The sequence below is a fragment of the Lepidochelys kempii genome, chromosome 8 (assembly GCF_965140265.1).
Source record: "Lepidochelys kempii isolate rLepKem1 chromosome 8, rLepKem1.hap2, whole genome shotgun sequence".
NCBI classification, from domain to species: Eukaryota; Metazoa; Chordata; order Testudines; family Cheloniidae; genus Lepidochelys; species Lepidochelys kempii.
The window spans coordinates 56023743-56042545 of NC_133263.1; the positions used below are offsets into that span (position 1 = coordinate 56023743).

At 43.4% G+C, this 18803-nt stretch overlaps 1 protein-coding gene across 1 annotated transcript in view; it reads right to left on the reverse strand.

The window, feature by feature from the left end:
- Positions 1-10276, reverse strand: part of NIBAN1 (niban apoptosis regulator 1) — a 127407-nt gene extending 117131 nt beyond the window's left edge. Inside the window, exon 1 of the mRNA XM_073356667.1 lies at positions 9634-10276. Within this exon, the coding sequence (XP_073212768.1) occupies positions 9634-9688 (55 nt within the window). The 5' untranslated portion in view covers positions 9689-10276. The remainder of the gene's footprint in view (positions 1-9633) is intronic.
- Between the last annotated feature and the right edge of the window lie 8527 nt (positions 10277-18803).

The window sequence follows — 18803 nt, forward strand, 5'->3', positions numbered from 1 at the left end:
AAATAGGGTAACTGCGCATGCCTACATACATTCCACCTGCAGTCATAATTGGCTATGATACACAGCCCCAACCAGCTATCAAGTGTTGCTGTGTGCTATTAAACAGCTGCTGCTTTTCAATCCAGAAATTACTACTTTTCAGTGAGGAAAATATTCCTTAGGAGAGAGATTTTCAAAATCACCTAGAGGATTTGGATGCCTGAATCAGGGACTAACCCACTCTGGTTTCAGGTCATCCACTGCCACTCAGATGATTCTGGGGCTCCCAGCAGTTAGGTTGTTTAGATGGCTAAATCATCTGGCTAAATCACAACACTCCAGAGTTAATCCAAATCCAAAAGGAAATGTAAATAACAGAATAAATAAAATAAATCTTCTGTACTAGACAACTGCCAGGCACAGCCCATCTTCCTTTTAGGGTCTGCCTCTTCTTCAACAGTCCTTAGCCCATCTCTTGGGCTCAGCTTCCAGTCCTCCTGGGCTGGAATCAGTCTCTTTTCCCCACTGTTGATGGGAATAGATTAATAGATATTTAGATCAGAAGGGACCATTATGATCATCTAGTCTGACCTCCTGCACAACGCAGGCCACAGAATTTCACGCACCACTCCTGCGAAAAACCTCTCACCTATGTCTGAGCTATTGAAGTCCTCAAAACATGGTTTAAAGACTTCAAGGAGCAGAGAATCCTCCAGCAAGTGACCCATGCCCCATGCTACAGAGGAAGGCAAAAAACCTCCAGCGCCTCTTCCAATCTGCCCTGGAGGAAAATTCCTTCCCGACCCCAAAAATGGCAATCAGCTAAACCCTGAGCATATGGGCAAGATTCACCAGCCAGATACTACAGAAAATTCTTTCCTGGGTAACTCAGATCCCACCCCATATAATATCCCATCACAGGCCATTGGGCCTATTTACCATGAATATTTAATTACCAAAACCCTCCCATCATACCATCTCCTCCATAAATTTATCGAGTTTAATCTTAAAGCCAGATAGATCCCCCTCGGAACATGGCAACATAAGGGAACCCACACTCACCTTTTACTGTGGATTCCCAGCTCTGGGTCCCTAGACAACTGGGATATCCACCCATGTACTGCAAGCTGCCCTATCTTTTCTTCCCTGGCTTTCTTCCTATATGCTCAGCCTGGCTTTCTCACTGACCCTTTCCTGCCTACCTTCCTGCTCTTTAACAGAGCATTCCCTTCCAGGTCCATTCTCTTTGGGGTCTTCCTCACTGAACTCAAGCTGACCTTTTCATCTCCCTGCAGGCCTGGCTCTGACTCACATTCTCCCATCATATTAATCCTGGACTCATTCCCTGTCCCTGGGGTGTCGGACTACAGTTGGGCAGGTGTAGCTGAGCCCCAACCCTCTCAGAGGGACAGTTCCCCTGTGAGAATACCCTATTCTCATCAATTTCTAATGGAAATTGAACATCCAGATCTCTGAAGTAGCATTGAAAACTCTACCCTGTACACTTCTGTTACTTAACCCTCACAAAATCCTAGTGAGTGAAGTAATTACTGCATGAAGCAAAATACTGAGATCCTCACATGAAAGGCCCTACACATAATTTTTTTCCATATGCATCTTGTTAGACATTTGTGACCTTCTCTCCCTGACCCAGGCCTCAGCATGGTGATCCAGGCCCTCATGGCTTTATGAGTAGCCTTTATGCTATAGCTAATGAGGACCATGTGCTAACTACAAGTAGAATGTGGACACTTGCCGATTAAGAGTTGCTAGCCACAGGAAATATATTGTATTAGCATTTCAACAACTACACTGGCTTCCCATTTGTATTCAGGTACAGCTCTAGGTGTTGACTTAGATGTATAAATCCCTCAGTGGTTTGGGACCTGGATATCTAATGGCTAACCCCCCCAGCTGCCACAATAGTTGAGTAAATTGGGGTACTTGAGTTTACAGTCCCCAGATTTGATAATCCTGGGGCTGATAGAAGGGTGGTCTCAAAGGGTTCGACCCTTCTCTCTGGAATTCACTTCCCCAACTGGTTCATCAAGGCCTGAATTTGTAGACCTTTAGGTCACAGTACAAGGCCTAACTCTTTTTCTAAGGGTATGACTACACTGCAATAAAACATCCATGGCTGGCACATATCATCTGACTCAGGCTCATGCAGCTCGAGCTTCAGGGCTACAAAATTGCAGTGTAGACATTTGAGCTTGGGCTGGAGCCTGGCATTATCATTTCCTTCTCAACTCTTGATTTCCTTCCATGCTATCCAATGTATCTAAAACCCCTTCTTGAGCTGGTTCCACCATCTCTCCTCAAAGGCTCTGTCTACACTAGAGATCTTACAGCAGCAAAGCTGTACCGATGCAACTGTGCTGCTATACGATCTCCCATGTAGCCACTCTATGCCGTTGGGAGAGAGCTCTCCTGACAACATAATTAAACCACCTCCAATGAGTGGCAGTAGCAATGTCAGCAGATTTCAGAGTAACAGCCGTGTTAGTCTGTATTCGCAAAAAGAAAAGGAGTACTTGTGGCACCTTAGAGACTAACCAATTTATTAGAGCATAAGCTTTCGTGAGCTACAGCTCACTTCCTCAGATGCATATCGTGGAAACTGCAGCAGGCTTTATATATACACAGAGAATATGAAACAATACCTACTCCCACCCCACTGTCCTGCTGGTAATAGCTTATCTAAAGTGATCATCAGGTGGGCCATTTCCAGCCCAAATCCAGGTTTTCTCACCCTCCACCCCCCCACACAAATTCACTCTCCTGCTGGTGATAGCCCATCCAAAGTGACAACTCTTTACACAATGTGCATGACAATCAAGTTGGGCTATTTCCTGCACAAATCCAGGTTCTCTCACATCCCCCCACCCCCATACACACACAAACTCACTCTCCTGCTGGTAATAGCTCATCCAAACTGACCACTCTCCAAGTTTAAATCCAAGTTAAACCAGAACATCTGGGGGGCGGGGGGGGTAGGAAAAAACAAGAGGAAACAGGCTACCTTGCATAATGACTTAGCCATTCCCAGTCTCTATTTAAGCCTAAATTAATAGTATCCAATTTGCAAATGAATTCCAATTCAGCAGTTTCTCGCTGGAGTCTGGATTTGAAGTTTTTTTGTTTTAAGATAGCGACCTTCATGTCTGTGATTGCGTGACCAGAGAGATTGAAGTGTTCTCCGACTGGTTTATGAATGTTATAATTCTTGACATCTGATTTGTGTCCATTTATTCTTTTACGTAGAGACTGTCCAGTTTGACCAATGTATATGGCAGAGGGGCATTGCTGGCACATGATGGCATATATCACATTGGTGGATGTGCAGGTGAACGAGCCTCTGATAGTGTGGCTGATGTTATTAGGCCCTGTGATGGTGTCCCCTGAATAGATATGTGGGCACAATTGGCAACGGGCTTTGTTGCAAGGATAAGTTCCTGGGTTAGTGGTTCTGTTGTGTGGTATGTGGTTGTTGGTGAGTATTTGCTTCAGGTTGCGGGGCTGTCTGTAGGCAAGGACTGGCCTGTCTCCCAAGATTTGTGAGAGTGTTGGGTCATCCTTTAGGATAGGTTGTAGATCCTTAATAATGCGTTGGAGGGGTTTTAGTTGGGAGCTGAAGGTGACGGCTAGCGGCGTTCTGTTATTTTTTTTGTTAGGCCTGTCCTGTAGTAGGTAACTTCTGGGAACTCTTCTGGCTCTATCAATCTGTTTCTTTACTTCTGCAGGTGGGTATTGTAGTTGTAAGAAAGCTTGACAGAGATCTTGTAGGTGTTTGTCTCTGTCTGAGGGGTTGGAGCAAATGCGGTTGTATCGCAGAGCTTGGCTGTAGACGATGGATCGTGTGGTGTGGTCAGGGTGAAAGCTGGAGGCATGCAGGTAGGAATAGCGGTCAGTAGGTTTCCGGTATAGGGTGGTGTTTATGTGACCATTGTTTATTAGCACTGTAGTGTCCAGGAAGTGGATCTCTTGTGTGGACTGGACCAGGCTGAGGTTGGTGGTGGGATGGAAATTGTTGAAATCATGGTGGAATTCCTCAAGGGCTTCTTTTCCATGGGTCCAGATGATGAAGATGTCATCAATATAGCGCAAGTAGAGTAGGGGCTTTAGGGGACGAGAGCTGAGGAAGCGTTGTTCTAAATCAGCCATAAAAATGTTGGCATACTGTGGGGCCATGCGGGTACCCATAGCAGTGCCGCTGATCTGAAGGTATACATTGTCCCCAAATGTGAAGTAGTTATGGGTAAGGACAAAGTCACAAAGTTCAGCTACCAGGTTAGCCGTGACAGTATCGGGGATAGTGTTCTTGACGGCTTGTAGTCCATCTTTGTGTGGAATGTTGGTGTAGAGGGCTTCTACATCCATAGTGGCCAGGATGGTGTTATCAGGAAGATCACCGATGGATTGAAGTATCTCCTGCTGACATAGCACTGTCATACCGGCACTTCTGTCCGTGTAACTTATGTCAGTCAGTGATGTGTTTTTTTCACACCTCTGAGCAACATAAGTTTTACTGACAAAAGTGCTAGTGTAGACATAGCCAAACTACCCTTAAACTATTCTTCTTCCTGGAAGTCTGTATACTCTAGTACTCCCCTCAAATACACAAGAAACAAACAAAGCTCAGAAATGTGGAATCTACCAGATGTGTCTATTTGTAAGCAAAGTAACCACATGATGTTACTGCGTATCTAATTCATCCTTACCCTTACCACACAACATATCAAGTAAAAATGTGAGACAGGGTTATCTTATTACCATGTTTGAACACGGAGCAGTGTAGATAAGCCCTTAGAGTCAAATCCCAAAGTCTTTACTTAGGGGCTCCTCTAAATGGGGACACTGAAAAATTAATTAAAGGTGGGAATTTAAAGTGGATTAGTTAAACTGCATTAAAACCCTCTGTGGACTCTCTTATTCAGAATTAAAGTGGCCTTAATTCAGTTTATCTTAATTGACTGTGAATTAAGTAAACCACATTAAGGCCATTTTAATTCTGAATGAGAGTGTCCACAGAAGGTCAGAATGCAGTTTTACTAATCCAGTTCAAATTTACACTTTCGGTTCATTTGGCTTAATTTTCCTGACTGTCCATGTAGACAAGCCTTTACCTCGTCAAACTGCCACTGACTTGAAAAGGGATGGAATAAAAATGGAGGAAGAACCTCAGAATTTGGTCTTGAGGTTGTAAACTTCTCAGAGCTGAGACTTCATCTCTTATCAGTCGAGCATCATGCACATTTGCCCATTATGGGACAAATTCACTACTGGTGCAGAGGTCTGGCAAAGCCCCATGCATTGCTTAAGCCTCACATAGGAGTTGTAAGGATGACAGATGAGTGGAGCTGCTATATTGGGGTACCTATGAACTACCTCAAAATACCAAAACTGATCTCTGCACAGAAATTTATGGGGCTGGCATAGAAGGTAAGGAGCTGCAGATACTAATTCAGCCTGCAAGCTGGAATAGCAGTCTAGCGCCCTGACTCTGATTTGGGAGGATGTGGAAATGACATTCATAACTATTAAACATGGTGCACTCCATCTACACAGAACCCCACCACTGGGGCTTTAAGAAGGTCGAGTGTTTCCCCCTTTCTAAGTTATTCCCATGCAATCTAGGATATGTAGCTGAATGCATTTTCTAAATAAAATAAGATATATGAAGTAGTACTGTTAAGTCTGATCCTGCAAGACTACTCATGTGAATAGTTCCACTAAAGTCACATGAATAAGGGTTTGGGTTTATTGTTATTTAGAGATTCACATGCTGCTGGCGTATAGTTTTACTGACAAAAAAGAAACAACAACAAAAAAAGGGGAAAAACAGCTGTCTCTTCTCATTTTGCTGTTATTTCTAAAGCCCTCCATTACCCTCATTGTGAAAAACATCCAACTGGCTTTCTAAAATTAAGCAAGATTGTTTTAATTGCTTGCCTTTCTAATATAAGCACTGATTCATCCTCTTCCCTTTTCGAAAGAGAAGCACTGTCACATCCTCCCTGGTTTCTTGAAGAACTTGCCACATGACCTCTACCAAAAGATAGCCATTGATAAACAAGGACTGAATCTTGCAAACCCCCACCAAAGCCAACTGGAGTATTGTATGGTGTGCACTTGCTGGACTGGGTCCTAAACAGATATCAGGAATTAAAGACACGCTTCCATCTTCCTCCCTTCTCCCACTAAAAGTAGTACTATAGGCCGTTTTCTTCCCAAGATTAAAACAAATAAAAAATAAAAATCAACCATTATTCATAGCAGGAGTTAGAAGCAGGAATTGTTTAGTTACACAAAGATCCTTTCCAGACTGAAAATGGATTATGGCCCGATGCATTCTAAACAAATATTTACTTCTTAACTGTCTGACAATGGTTCTCTCCATTCCCCTCACAGACAAGAGTGCCAAGAGCAGGAACTTGCAAAAGTTTTTGCTTTCATGCATCTAAAGGGCTAGTATAAAACAGTCTCCTTATCTGCAGTAACTAGGTATTGGTCCTTTAAGAGACTCACAACTCTCATCATCAGGTCTCAATGACCAAGAAGCTGAGATACTGCCTTGAAGTTGAAAATTACACTGGGACTGATCTTGCCCTCTTGTCCTTCCCCACTGTATGAATGGCAGGAGGGGAGCCAAAGAGGAGGAGCCCATTGACATATTTATCATGGTTCTGTCCTGTGCTGAGTCTATCCTCCACAGTCTGGAGGAAACTAACAGAGCTGCAGAGGCAGCTCATCTCCCCCCTTGCACATTAGGAAACATACAGATCTCCCCATGTAGGCTCCACAATTTGGCCCATTATTCTTCATCTGATAGTGATTTATTCATTTTAAAACGTTCTAATTTGGGCACACTCATGAGAGAGACAGTTCATTATTCATTTTCCATGAGGTTCCTAAAGGAGTGGCAGTTCTACATTCTTACTCCAGCACAGATCACAACACTAACAAAATAATGCAGTGAACGCCAACTAAAATAGCAAACAGCACTGAGCAGTCAGACTGCATTTTGTACCAAAAAGGTTTTGACTCAGTTGGCCCTGAACCAGTAGGACTCCTACTGGCTTCAACAGAAGTTTTGTCTCAGTACCAACTATATGATTCCTCCCCACACACACCTTTTTATATATGTTTTGTTTAGCAAAAGCAGATTTTCAGACATAAAATTGGTCACATAAACATCAGCTGTTACTACAGTGATGGGGGCATATATACATCTAGACAGATAGTAACAAAAAGTTTGACATTTTTTATCTATTTCCCTTTACAAGCAAATATATATATTCTGGAAAATTAAGTTGTCATTTTCTTTATCACTTTAACAATAAACACAAGCAGATGTGACGGTCCAGACACCCCAAGGGGAGAACAAGAGGGGCTGAACCCCAAGAATAAGCAGTTGAATCAACTGGTTGTATACAACGTTATTGTGTACAAATATACATCAAGTAAGGTCTTTTAATAAAAGCTTGTATGTTCTGTACTTGATGGTCATTGGGAAAGATGTTTACAGATTATGGCTATGGCTATTTATGCTTGCTACTGCCTCTCAGAGTGGATTTATTATGCCCATGGAAGAGCTCTCTCCTGTCAGCATAGAGCACCCATGTAGTGCTTCTAGTGTAGACTAGCCCTATGCGTAGAACACTAATGGTAACTAGGGTGCAACTGCCACATAACTTCAGCATAGGAAAGTAATCAGGCCGGGGGGGGTGGAATATCTCACAGGCTAGTTGCTTCCCTGGCACTAATTCTGACAACCTACTATGGAACAACACAGAGGAAGACAATGGTGGACCATTAAAGTTAATGGAAAGACATTGAAAGGGAAAAGAAAATCCCAGTCCTGGCTAACTAAGGAAGGAGGGAATTTCCCCTGCTCTGTATAAACACGAATTACCATAGTCTGAAAGGCAAAAGGGGAATTTAGATAATATACATGTGTAAAGCCTGAGATTGCATCTTTATGTTTATTTTCTGGGTAACTTGTCTGTGTTTGCTTTTCCTTACTGTTTCACCTTTGATTCTATGATTTCTCTATTAAACAAACTTTTCTGGGTATTTTACCCCAAACTGACCTCTGTTGTTCAAACTGTGGGAAGTGTGTTTGCCAAAGTGAACTGATAGGTGGGGAGAGATTTCATTTCTTCAGGGGTGATGAGCCGAAGTGGAAAATATGAATATCTGGTCATTAAAAACTCAGGGAAACAGATTTGGGGGAACTCCAGACCAGAACAGGGGTTGTTGAAGTCATCCTGCAAGAAATAACTAGGTTGGTGGAAGGCAGAGTTGAGCCCTTTATGTTTGTACGCTGACTACTGGTGTCAGAGCTCTGAGTCATAGAGGCAAAGTATTAAGGCACCTAACATTACAAGGCAGGTGATGACAGCACCCCTTACTAGTCTGGGTAACTCAAGTCCTTTCCAGATTATCTCTGTAATCCAAAACCCAGACGAAACTTTATTGGCTTCAAAGGACTTGGCACTATCAGCTTTGTATGCTGGCCCTAAGAGCCCGATTTTGCAAAGTATAGAAGGACCACAGAGTTGAGATCTTGACATCAGGTGGACACTCTTTCCAGTTTCAGGATATTTTGGCCCTCTCTGATTTCATGTGTTTATTTTATTTATTTATTTTACACAAAGCATGGCCAATCATTAAGAGCTCAAAAGCATTAATATTGGAATGTGAAAAATCATTTGCTTTGAATCAGGTGATATGTTGGCCCTCTCTGAAGTGATCTGCCCTGTTCCCCAATTCAGCACATGCTTAAATGTTTTGCTGAAGTCCCACAACTTTAATAGGCCCCAGACAGCATGGAAGGCATTTTCAACAATGGCAAGATGGTATAGTTCACATAATTATCAATCATACATTGAAAGTATCCAGTCTCAACTGCCTGGTTTTATTGGGTTACGACCTGGAGAGGGCAATGCAAGCAGCTGTATTTACTTTCCAAAAACAAAAATATTTGCTTTCACCAATATTTTTCCTGCCCTCCTCCGCTCCCCCCTTGCCAAGTTTGCCTAATTTTACACTAACTTCAGGCTCCGACTCTAGTTTACTGGGAGTCCCTCTGTAAAAGGGCAGCAGCACCCAGACCCACCCATTCAGTCCCCCGTCTCATTGCCAGGCAGAAACGTCTGGGGCACTCCGTCATACAGTGAACTTCCCACTGTAGCTGTGCTGCTTTCTGCAGGTCTGGTCCCGGAGGCTCCTGAGAACAGGCTTTGCCTAATCCTTTGGCAGGCAGATACAGCAGAGTCGGTGCTCATGACAATAAGTTACCCAGAAGTATCAATTTCTCCTGCCTACCTCTCAGATCTCTCCAGTGGAGAGTGTCCTGTCTGCCTGCTGCCTTCACTTTCTGCAAACACTGAACACTGCTAGACTTTTAAGCAGCACCGTTTCCCCCCCAAAGCAGCCAGCTTCTCACCCTCCCGGAATTAAAATTCGGATGCAAACGTGGTGGTGGCCGCTGCCTGTCTCCTGTCACTGGATCTCAGGGAGCATCCAGACTGGGAGGCAGCCAGCCGTTAAATACTTCGCAACTTCAGAACCGCCCACGAATCACCGCGTCCCTCTGCCTAGCTTGTACCGATCGCCTGCGGGCCGGCAGGCAGCAGCGCCGTACGGTACCTCGGATGTAGCTGCATTTGCTCTCGTCCAGCAGGCTGGAGGCAGAGCCGCCCATGGCGCGGGCAGGGGCTGCAGCGCCGGACACGAGCTGCGGGAGGGCGCGAGCGGCTCCTGGGGCCGGTCGGCAGGAGAGGCGGCTGGCGTGGGGGAGCTCCGCGTCTCCTCGCAACAGCCGCTCAGCCCGGGCTGGCGGTTTTTCTCTCTCCCTCCTCTTCAGTCGGAGCGCAAACTTCCTCCGAAAGGCACCGCCTTCTCCTGCGCCTCCTCTGCTCCCCGGGGCGGTGGCGGGCTGGCTGGGCGGGGGAGCTCTGCTCGCCCCCGGGCAGGCTGCCCCCGGGCAGGCTCCCCCCTGTCGTCACTCACCCCTGTTCCCGCAGCAGCTGGCTCCTCCCGCCCGTCTCTCTCCCCAGCTTCTCCCACCCTCTGGTTCCCTCTATTTATTGCTGCCCCTTCAGGCTTCACGGTTCCTGCTCCCCCGCAGCTTCCCCCCGCCTTGGGGCTGTCACCATTGAGCGCCACTGTCCCCCTCACGGGGCTCGCGGGTCCCCCTCGCCAGGCCCAGCCCGCGGGCTGCACGACAGACGGCGATCGAGAGCCGCGGAGGCGGAGCCCGCCAAGGGGAAAACCGCTGCTGCCAGGTAGCGGTGTCTTAGCCCGTTTGAAGCCGAACAGCGCAGCCCCAAGCAGCTGTGTCGTCGCCCCTCTGCCGTTTGCTGCCTGCGTCAGAACAAGAGGAAACCCGCTTGCACCAGGTGAAGCGTCTCTTGCGTGGTGATTGAGGCTCCTTCAGACACTATATGTTCCCACACGGGAGGTATCGGAGGAAAAGCCCCACCCCCACCCAGTGATTTCCCCAACACCCCCCCCCATCAGTTTTGTGAACTATTTACATGCCAATTTAGTGACTGTTTGGAAATTTGAATTGAAATTGAAACATTTATGCACACTTTAAAAGCATATACAGTGTATGATAAAATACAGGTATCTGAAAAAGGATAATAGATTTGAAAAGTATGAACATAGACTAGCTTCCTTATACAGCTGTTGTTTTTTATGACAATGGAGGTGCGTTCATTTTGGTGATGTCAGCCAACCTAATAATTTCAAATGATGATTTGTAAGTAAAGTCTAAATGAGCTCTCCCTGACAGCTAGTGATGAGCTGGGGCTGGGGGGAAAGGCTTCAGGGCCAGATTGTGTTTGCATTCACACCTAATCTACCCAGGTATCCAGCAAACAGAGCTGTGTTGCCTAAGTGATAGATTTTGGCTGGGATTGGGTTACAAATCACTTGAATGGGGGGGGGAGGGGGGGGATGAAATGTTGTTGTTCTTATTGTATGAATAAAGGGCAGTAGAACAGTACTTAGGCTGTGTTGATTGAGAGAATCAAGAGAGAGGGGTCTGTCTCCACTGTTTAAAGACAGAGCTGATTAGGCTCCATAGAGAGTCTTTTGTTCTGTTAAGTGACCAGGACAGCTGAAATCACTGATAAGCAGGTCTAAGTGCTTAGACCTGCTGTGGGACAATGTTTCTGTGGAAGACACAGCCCAGACTAAACTAGCTGTGAGGCTCCCCCACGGAGAGCTCAGCTAAAATTGCTGAGAGCTGGTGGAACCTCAAGAGACTAACTCACAGAGATCACGGTGGCAGCAGAAGGTGACGGCGCAGGGCCATTAGCGGCAGAGTGAACGGTGGTACAATGAACAGCAGCGGCCAGAGTAAACAGCGAGCAGCTGGAGGAACGAGCAAGGTGCCTTCTTGCCCCCCACCTGGGAAGTGTACTCAGGTGAAAGCACCTCTGAACTCTGAGTCTCCACTGACCAAGGACAACACTGATGAGTGGTTTCAGAGTAACAGCCGTGTTAGTCTGTATTCGCAAAAAGAAAAGGAGTACTTGCGGCACCTTAGAGACTAACCAATTTATTTGAGCATAAGCTTTCGTGAGCTACAGCTCACTTCATCGGATGCATACCGTGGAAACTGCAGAAGACATTATATATACACAGAGACCATGAAACAATACCTCCTCCCACCCCACTCTCCTGCTGGTAATAGCTTATCTAAAGTGATCATCAAGTTGGGCCATTTCCAGCACAAATCCAGGTTTTCTCACCCCCCGCCCCACACAAACTCACTCTCCTGCTGGTAATGGCTCATCCAAAGTGACCACTCTCCTTACAATGTGCATGATAATCAAGGTGGGCCATTTCCAGCATAAATCTAAGTTTAACCAGAACGTCGGGGGGGGGGGAGTTAGGCTACCTTGCAAGCTATTACCAGCAGGAGAGTGAGTTTGTGGGGGGGGGGCGGAGGGTGAGGAAAACCTGGATTTGTGCTGGAAATGGCCCAACTTGATGATCACTTTAGATAAGCTATTACCAGCAGGAGAGTGGGGTGGGAGGAGGTATTGTTTCATGGTCTCTGTGTATATATAATGTCTTCTGCAGTTTCCCACAGTATGCATCCGATGGAGTGAGCTGTAGCTCACGAAAGCTCATGCTCAAATAAATTGGTTAGTCTCTAAGGTGCCACATGTACTCCTTTTCTTTTTACTGATGAGTGGGGTGCGGTGGAGGGAAAAATGAGGGGAACGTTAAATAAATGTTTGTTGGATTATATTTTAGTGACTTTGCTCCAGAATGCTAGATTTGTGACTGGGAATGGAAACTTATATAAATATATTTCCTAGTAAGCCAAGATTTTTAAAATGCATTATTTGCCAAGGTTGTTATCTCACATCATTGCTATCTTGAGGTCATTATGTTGGGGAGTTTCTGTACTAAACATTTTTATTATTATAATTTAATTTTTACATAAGAATTGTCATACTGGGTCAGACCAATTGTCCATATAGCCCACTATCCTGTCTTCTGACAGTGGTCAAGGCCAGGTGCTTCAGAGTGAATGAACAGAATAGGTAATCATCAAGTGATCCATCCCCTGTTGCCCATTCCCAGCTTCTGGCAAACAGGCTAGGGACACTCAGAGCATGGTGTTGCATCCCTCCCCCTCCTGGCTAATAGCCACTGATGGACCTATTCTCCAGGAATTTATCTAGTTCTTTTTTAAATCCTGTTATAGTTTTGGTCTTCACAGCATCCCCTGGCAAAGAGTTCCACCGGTTGACTTCATGTTGTGTGAAGAAGTACTTCATTTTGTTTTGTTTTTTAAACCTGCTGCCTATTAATTTCATTGGGTGACTACTAGTTCTTTTGTTATGTGAAGGATTAAATAACGTTTCCTTATTCACTTTCTTCACACCAGTCAATATTTTATAGATCTCTACCATATCTTCTCCCCACCCCCCAGTCATCTCTTTTCTAAGCTGAAAATTCCCAGTCATTTTAATCTCTCCTCCTGTTTCATACCCCTAATCATTTTAGTTGCCCGTCTCTGTACCATTTCCAATTCCAATATATCTTTTTTTGGGACAGAGTGACCAGATCTGCACACAGTATTCAAGGTGGGTACGTACCATGGATTTATATAGAGGCAATATGATATTTTCTGTCTTATTATATATCCCTTTCTTAATGATTCCCAACATTCTGTTTGCTTTTTGACTGCCACTGCACATTGAGTGGATGTTTTCAGAGAACTATCCACAATGGCTCCAAGATCTCTTTCTTGAGTGTTAACAGCTAATTCAGACTCCATCATTTTGCATGTATAGTTGAGATTGTTTTCCAATGTGCATTACTTTGCATTTATCAACATTAAATTTCATCTGCCATTTTGTTGCCCAAGCACCCAGTTTTGTGAGATCCCTTTGTAACTCTTCACAGTCTGCCTGGGATTTAACTATCTTGAATAGTTTTGTATCATCTGCTAATTTTGCCACCTCACTGTTTACCGATTTTTCCAGATCATTTATGAATATGTTGAACAGTAATGGTCCCAGTACCAACCCCTCAGAGATACCACTATTTATCTCTCTCCATTCTGAAAACTGATAATTTATTCCTACCCTTTGTTTCCCATCTTTTAACCAGTTACTGATCCATGAGAGGTTTCAGAGTAGCAGCCGTGTTAGTCTGTATTCGCAAAAAGAAAAGGAGGACTTGTGGCACCTTAGAGACTAACCAATTTATTAGAGCATAAGCTTTCGTGAGCTACAGCTCACTTCCTCAGATGCATATCGTGGAAACTGCAGCAGGCTTTATATATACACAGAGAATATGAAACAATACCTATTCCCACCCCACTGTCCTGCTGGTAATAGCTTATCTAAAGTGATTTCCTGCATAAATCCAGGTTCTCACATCCCCCCCACCCCCATACACACACAAACTCACTCTCCTGCTGGTAATAGCTCATCCAAACTGACCACTCTTCAAGTTAAAATCCAAGTTAAACCAGAACATCTGGGGGGGGGGGGGGGGGGTAGGAAAAAACAAGAGGAAACAGGCTACCTTGCATAATGACTTAGCCACTCCAAGTCTCTATTTAAGCCTAAATTAATAGTATCCAATTTGCAAATGAATTCCAATTCAGCAGTTTCTCGCTGGAGTCTGGATTTGAAGTTTTTTTGTTTTAAGATAGCGACCTTCATGTCTGTGATCATCTTAAAACAAAAAAACTTCAAATCCAGACTCCAGCGAGAAACTGCTGAATTGGAATTCATTTGCAAATTGGATACTATTAATTTAGGCTTAAATAGAGACTTGGAGTGGCTAAGTCATTATGCAAGGTAGCCTGTTTCCTCTTGTTTTTTCCTACCCCCCCCCCCCCAGATGTTCTGGTTTAACTTGGATTTTAACTTGAAGAGTGGTCAGTTTGGATGAGCTATTACCAGCAGGAGAGTGAGTTTGTGTGTGTATGGGGGTGGGGGGGATGTGAGAACCTGGATTTATGCAGGAAATAGCCCAGCTTGATTGTCATGCACATTGTGTAAAGAGTTGTCACTTTGGATGGGCTATCACCAGCAGGAGAGTGAATTTGTGTGGGGGGGTGGAGGGTGAGAAAACCTGGATTTGTGCTGGAAATCACTTTAGATAAGCTATTACCAGCAGGACAGTGGGGTGGGAATAGGTATTGTTTCATATTCTCTGTGTATATATAAAGCCTGCTGCAGTTTCCACGATATGCATCTGAGGAAGTGAGCTGTAGCTCACGAAAGCTTATGCTCTAATAAATTGGTTAGTCTCTAAGGTGCCACAAGTCCTCCTTTTGATCCATGAGAGGACTTCCCTCTTATCCCATGATGGCTTACTTTTCAAAAGTCAATTTAAATTACATATTTTTTTTAAATTTATATATATATTTTAGAAATCTAGACCTGTTGTGTTTTGGTGTAACTTGCATTATCCTTATGTTAAATTTGCATTATCCTAACAAAACATTTACTTTATTCATATCTCTTTTATATGTTGCAGGTCAAAGAGAAAATGAAAAGACAAAAAAACAATACAACAATTTTTCCACTCAAAGGCCTCAAAAACTAACCAAGGTGAAGAACACATCAAGAACCAAGAATATATCAACATGTCATCTGAAGGTTCAAGTGATATATCTACATCCGACCAGCCCGAAGCACAAATACAGCTACCTATTGAAGAAACAGTGTCTCCAAAACCTAAAGGCAGTTCCTGATGTTTGTGGGTCAAAGTGTTCTCATTTATTGAAGTTACAAAAAATGGCTGCTGGTGCACCTCTTGCAAAAAAGCTTACAAAGAAGGAAAGCTTCCCAATGCTATAATTGGTAAAAGTGGAGGAGCTTGGTTTGTCAAACCGATCAGCAAAGCCAATGATGACAAACTACGTGAACAGGCTGCAAAACACCAGGCCTCTGGAGTGCATCAACATGCAGAAAGCCTTATAAGCCCACTTTCAAAACCAATTTTAGAAGTACTTAATGAGGCTGTTAAGAATGCTGGAGACACAACACAGTTCATGCGAACAAACAAGGCTGTGGCACCCTACTTTCTATTTAAGCAAGAGATACCACACATTACAAACTGGAAGCCAATGTTAAGTGCATTGTCACTTGTTCATCCTGAAGTTGAACACTGGTTCCGAACAAAACCAGCAAATGCTCACTATCTTTCTGCAGGAAACTCAGCTGACTGGCTAGAAGCATGCTGTGCAACAATGAAAGACTCAGCAGCTGAAACAGCGAAAAACTCTCTCACCACATTCAAAAAATCTTGATGTTGAGGTAGGCCAGTAGATGCATTTCTAGATGTTCAAGTTATAGAAGACACATGGGCTGCATCTGTGACAACCCACATCTTAGAGTTGTGCATTTGGTGAAGCTGCAAACTTCTCTGGAAGACATGGTGGAGTACAAGCTTTGCTCAGAGAAAAGTGTAACCCTAATCTCTCCTATACACACTGCAGAGGCCATCTACTCCAACTAGTACGAGCTGCAGAATCTTCAAAAGACATTTAAAAAGCTATATATGTAATGTCTTCATTTATATACTCTTTTCAGCAAAAATCCAAAGACTGAATATCTTGGAAAATATAGAAGATACACTAAGAATGAAGTTCAAATTAGTTCTACCTGGGAAAACCTGCTGGCTTTCTCATGAGCGATCCTTGGCTGTTGTCTTAAAATTATTACTGGCTTTGGAAAGTATCTACCAAGATGGGATGGATCTAAGTAGTGAGGCTGGTGGATTACTTTTGCTACTACGTTCAGAGAAGACTATTGCCTCTCTCTCTCTCTCTCTCTCTCGTAAGTCTATTGTTGAAACCACTTGGGTCATTAAACAATGCCATCCAGGCATCTGCTATAACAGTAGTAGATCTTTGTCCAGCAATATATGCTACATTTGGATCAATCAGAGAGCTATCCATTAAAAAAGTACTGGAAGAAGCAAAGACTTCAGTCCAGAAGTTGATTAATGAAGGCCTTTATATTGAATCCTTAAGTGAAGAAGACAAGAAGTGTTTAAGACAACTGAAAAAGTACACAGACTTGATTCTTAAAAATCTACAACAGCGATTTCTAGATTCTACTCAACCTCTATGTAGCTTTTACAGATGCCTGTCCTATAAAACACCAACAGTTGAGTGGAGTGAGGCACTACCAGCAATGGGGCTGCCATGTGATCAGGACAGAATAGAGAATTTGAACACAGAGTGGAATGTCATATGACGAATGAATGAAGATTTGACTTCAACTTCTTTTTTATCATTACTAGTGGCTCGACCCGATCTTTGTGCTCTGTTTCCTGGGATGAAAGAAGTAGGAATTCATCTCTTGCTACTCCCAGTCACAACAGCTACAGTTGAATGTTCTTTTTCATCATTGAACGAATAGAATTTTGTGTTCTGAAAGAAGTTGCCTTCTGCCTGCATGTAAATGAACTAATGAGCATATCCATCGAAGTACCGGCCACCAAAGATGAACACACTGAATTCAAGAAGTTCATTAACAGAGTTGTGTAAAATTTTAACAAGAAACCAAGAAGGATGTAGACGTAGTGCTTCATAGTAGGCTTGAGTAGCCAACTTTAATTTGTGTGGAGATTTTAAAACATGAGTTAAATCTAATGGTCATGAAACATTTTTTCAGTTTTTACTATGGTGCCATACAGCCCACCTTCACCCTCAGTCTCACCCCTCATCGGCCCTGACACTCCCGCCCCTGTAAATTCGAACCCCCCCCCCCCATTTCAATTCTTGGGAAAACCACTGCCCCCACCTCCACCCCACACATGCGTTCCAAGGAATTTAGGGGGCGGAAACACACCCTACTTCAAGGGCAGGTGTGTTTTTGTTTTTTGTTGTTTTTCCCAGAGGTGTGCTGGGATCATGCTATGGGATCCATGTGCCTAAAGCTCCTCCATCACTCCCAATATTGCACTAAGGTGAAGAGCTTGGTCCCTAGTTTCAAAGCCCTAAATGGCAAGTGAGAAAGCTGTCTGTGCAGGAGACGGCTGGTCCCAGATTTCCACAGGTCCTTAATTCAGTGGTCCAATCTGTGGGAATTAGTTGCACAATTCCCACTGGGATTTGTGCAGCACATTTTAAGCCAAGTGCATTGAATTGTGAACATACCCCAATAAGGATGCATGATAGACCTACAAAAGAAGAAACAAGGTGGAGAGGTAATATCTAGAAGTTGGTCCAGTAAAGGATATTCCCTCACCCACCTTATCTGCCCAATATCCTGGGATCAATATAGCTACAACATTGCATAGTACAAAAGCAAGGTAATTGTCACCACAATTACTATCTTATCTTCAGGGGATATAATTAAACAAATATCTCTCGCTCAGTGGTTTTCAACCTGTGGTTCACAGACCTCTGTGGGTCCACAGACTATGCCTAAGATTTCCAAAGGGTCCGAACCTCCATTTGAAATTTTTTTTAGTGGTCTGCAAATGAAAAAAGGTTGAAAACCACTGCTCTAGATAAAGGATCATGTGTTTGCCGCATAAGGCACAGAAGTGACAAAATTGGTGCAACAGCAAACTTCATTCAGAATTTCCTTGCTTCTGAAGACTAATTTCTAATTTAAAGTTATTTCTTTACTGTTTGTGGTTTTCCAATGTTTTTCCCCCTTTTGCTTGTTTTTTACAATAATAATTAATTGAATGGGATCAACAGCGTGTCACAATAAATTGTTACAATTTAAAAACACTTTAATACTATGTATAGCTTGTATAATTTTATTATAAAGTGAGTTGCATTGAACAGAAACTAATTATGTATTGCACATTTCCAGTAACTGAAAATTGTATATTTTAGACATTTGAATACATTTGTTTCAACTATTCTACATTGATCACCTGCTCCAAATTTGTTTGAACAAATTAAGCCTACTTTTGTTCCACCAATTGTATTAATGTATTTGATACCTCAATAACTTAATATTTTGCTACTTCATCATCAAAAGCAGGTTAAGAAATTTCTAGGACTGTCAAGTGATTAAAAAAATTAAACCTTGGGTCGAGTGCCATAGCTATTTTTAGAAATCTCTCATTGGTACCTTCTTTGCATTTGTCAAATCTGCTGAAAGTGTTCTTAAAATGAACATGTGCTGGGTCATCATCTGAGACTGCTATAACATGAAATATATGGCAGAATGCGGGTAAAACAGAACAGGACAATTCTCCCCTAAGGAGTTTAATTAAATAATAATGTGTTAATGAGTATCATCAGCATGGAAGCATGTCCTCTGGAAGCATGAAGGGGCATACTAATGTTTAGCATATCT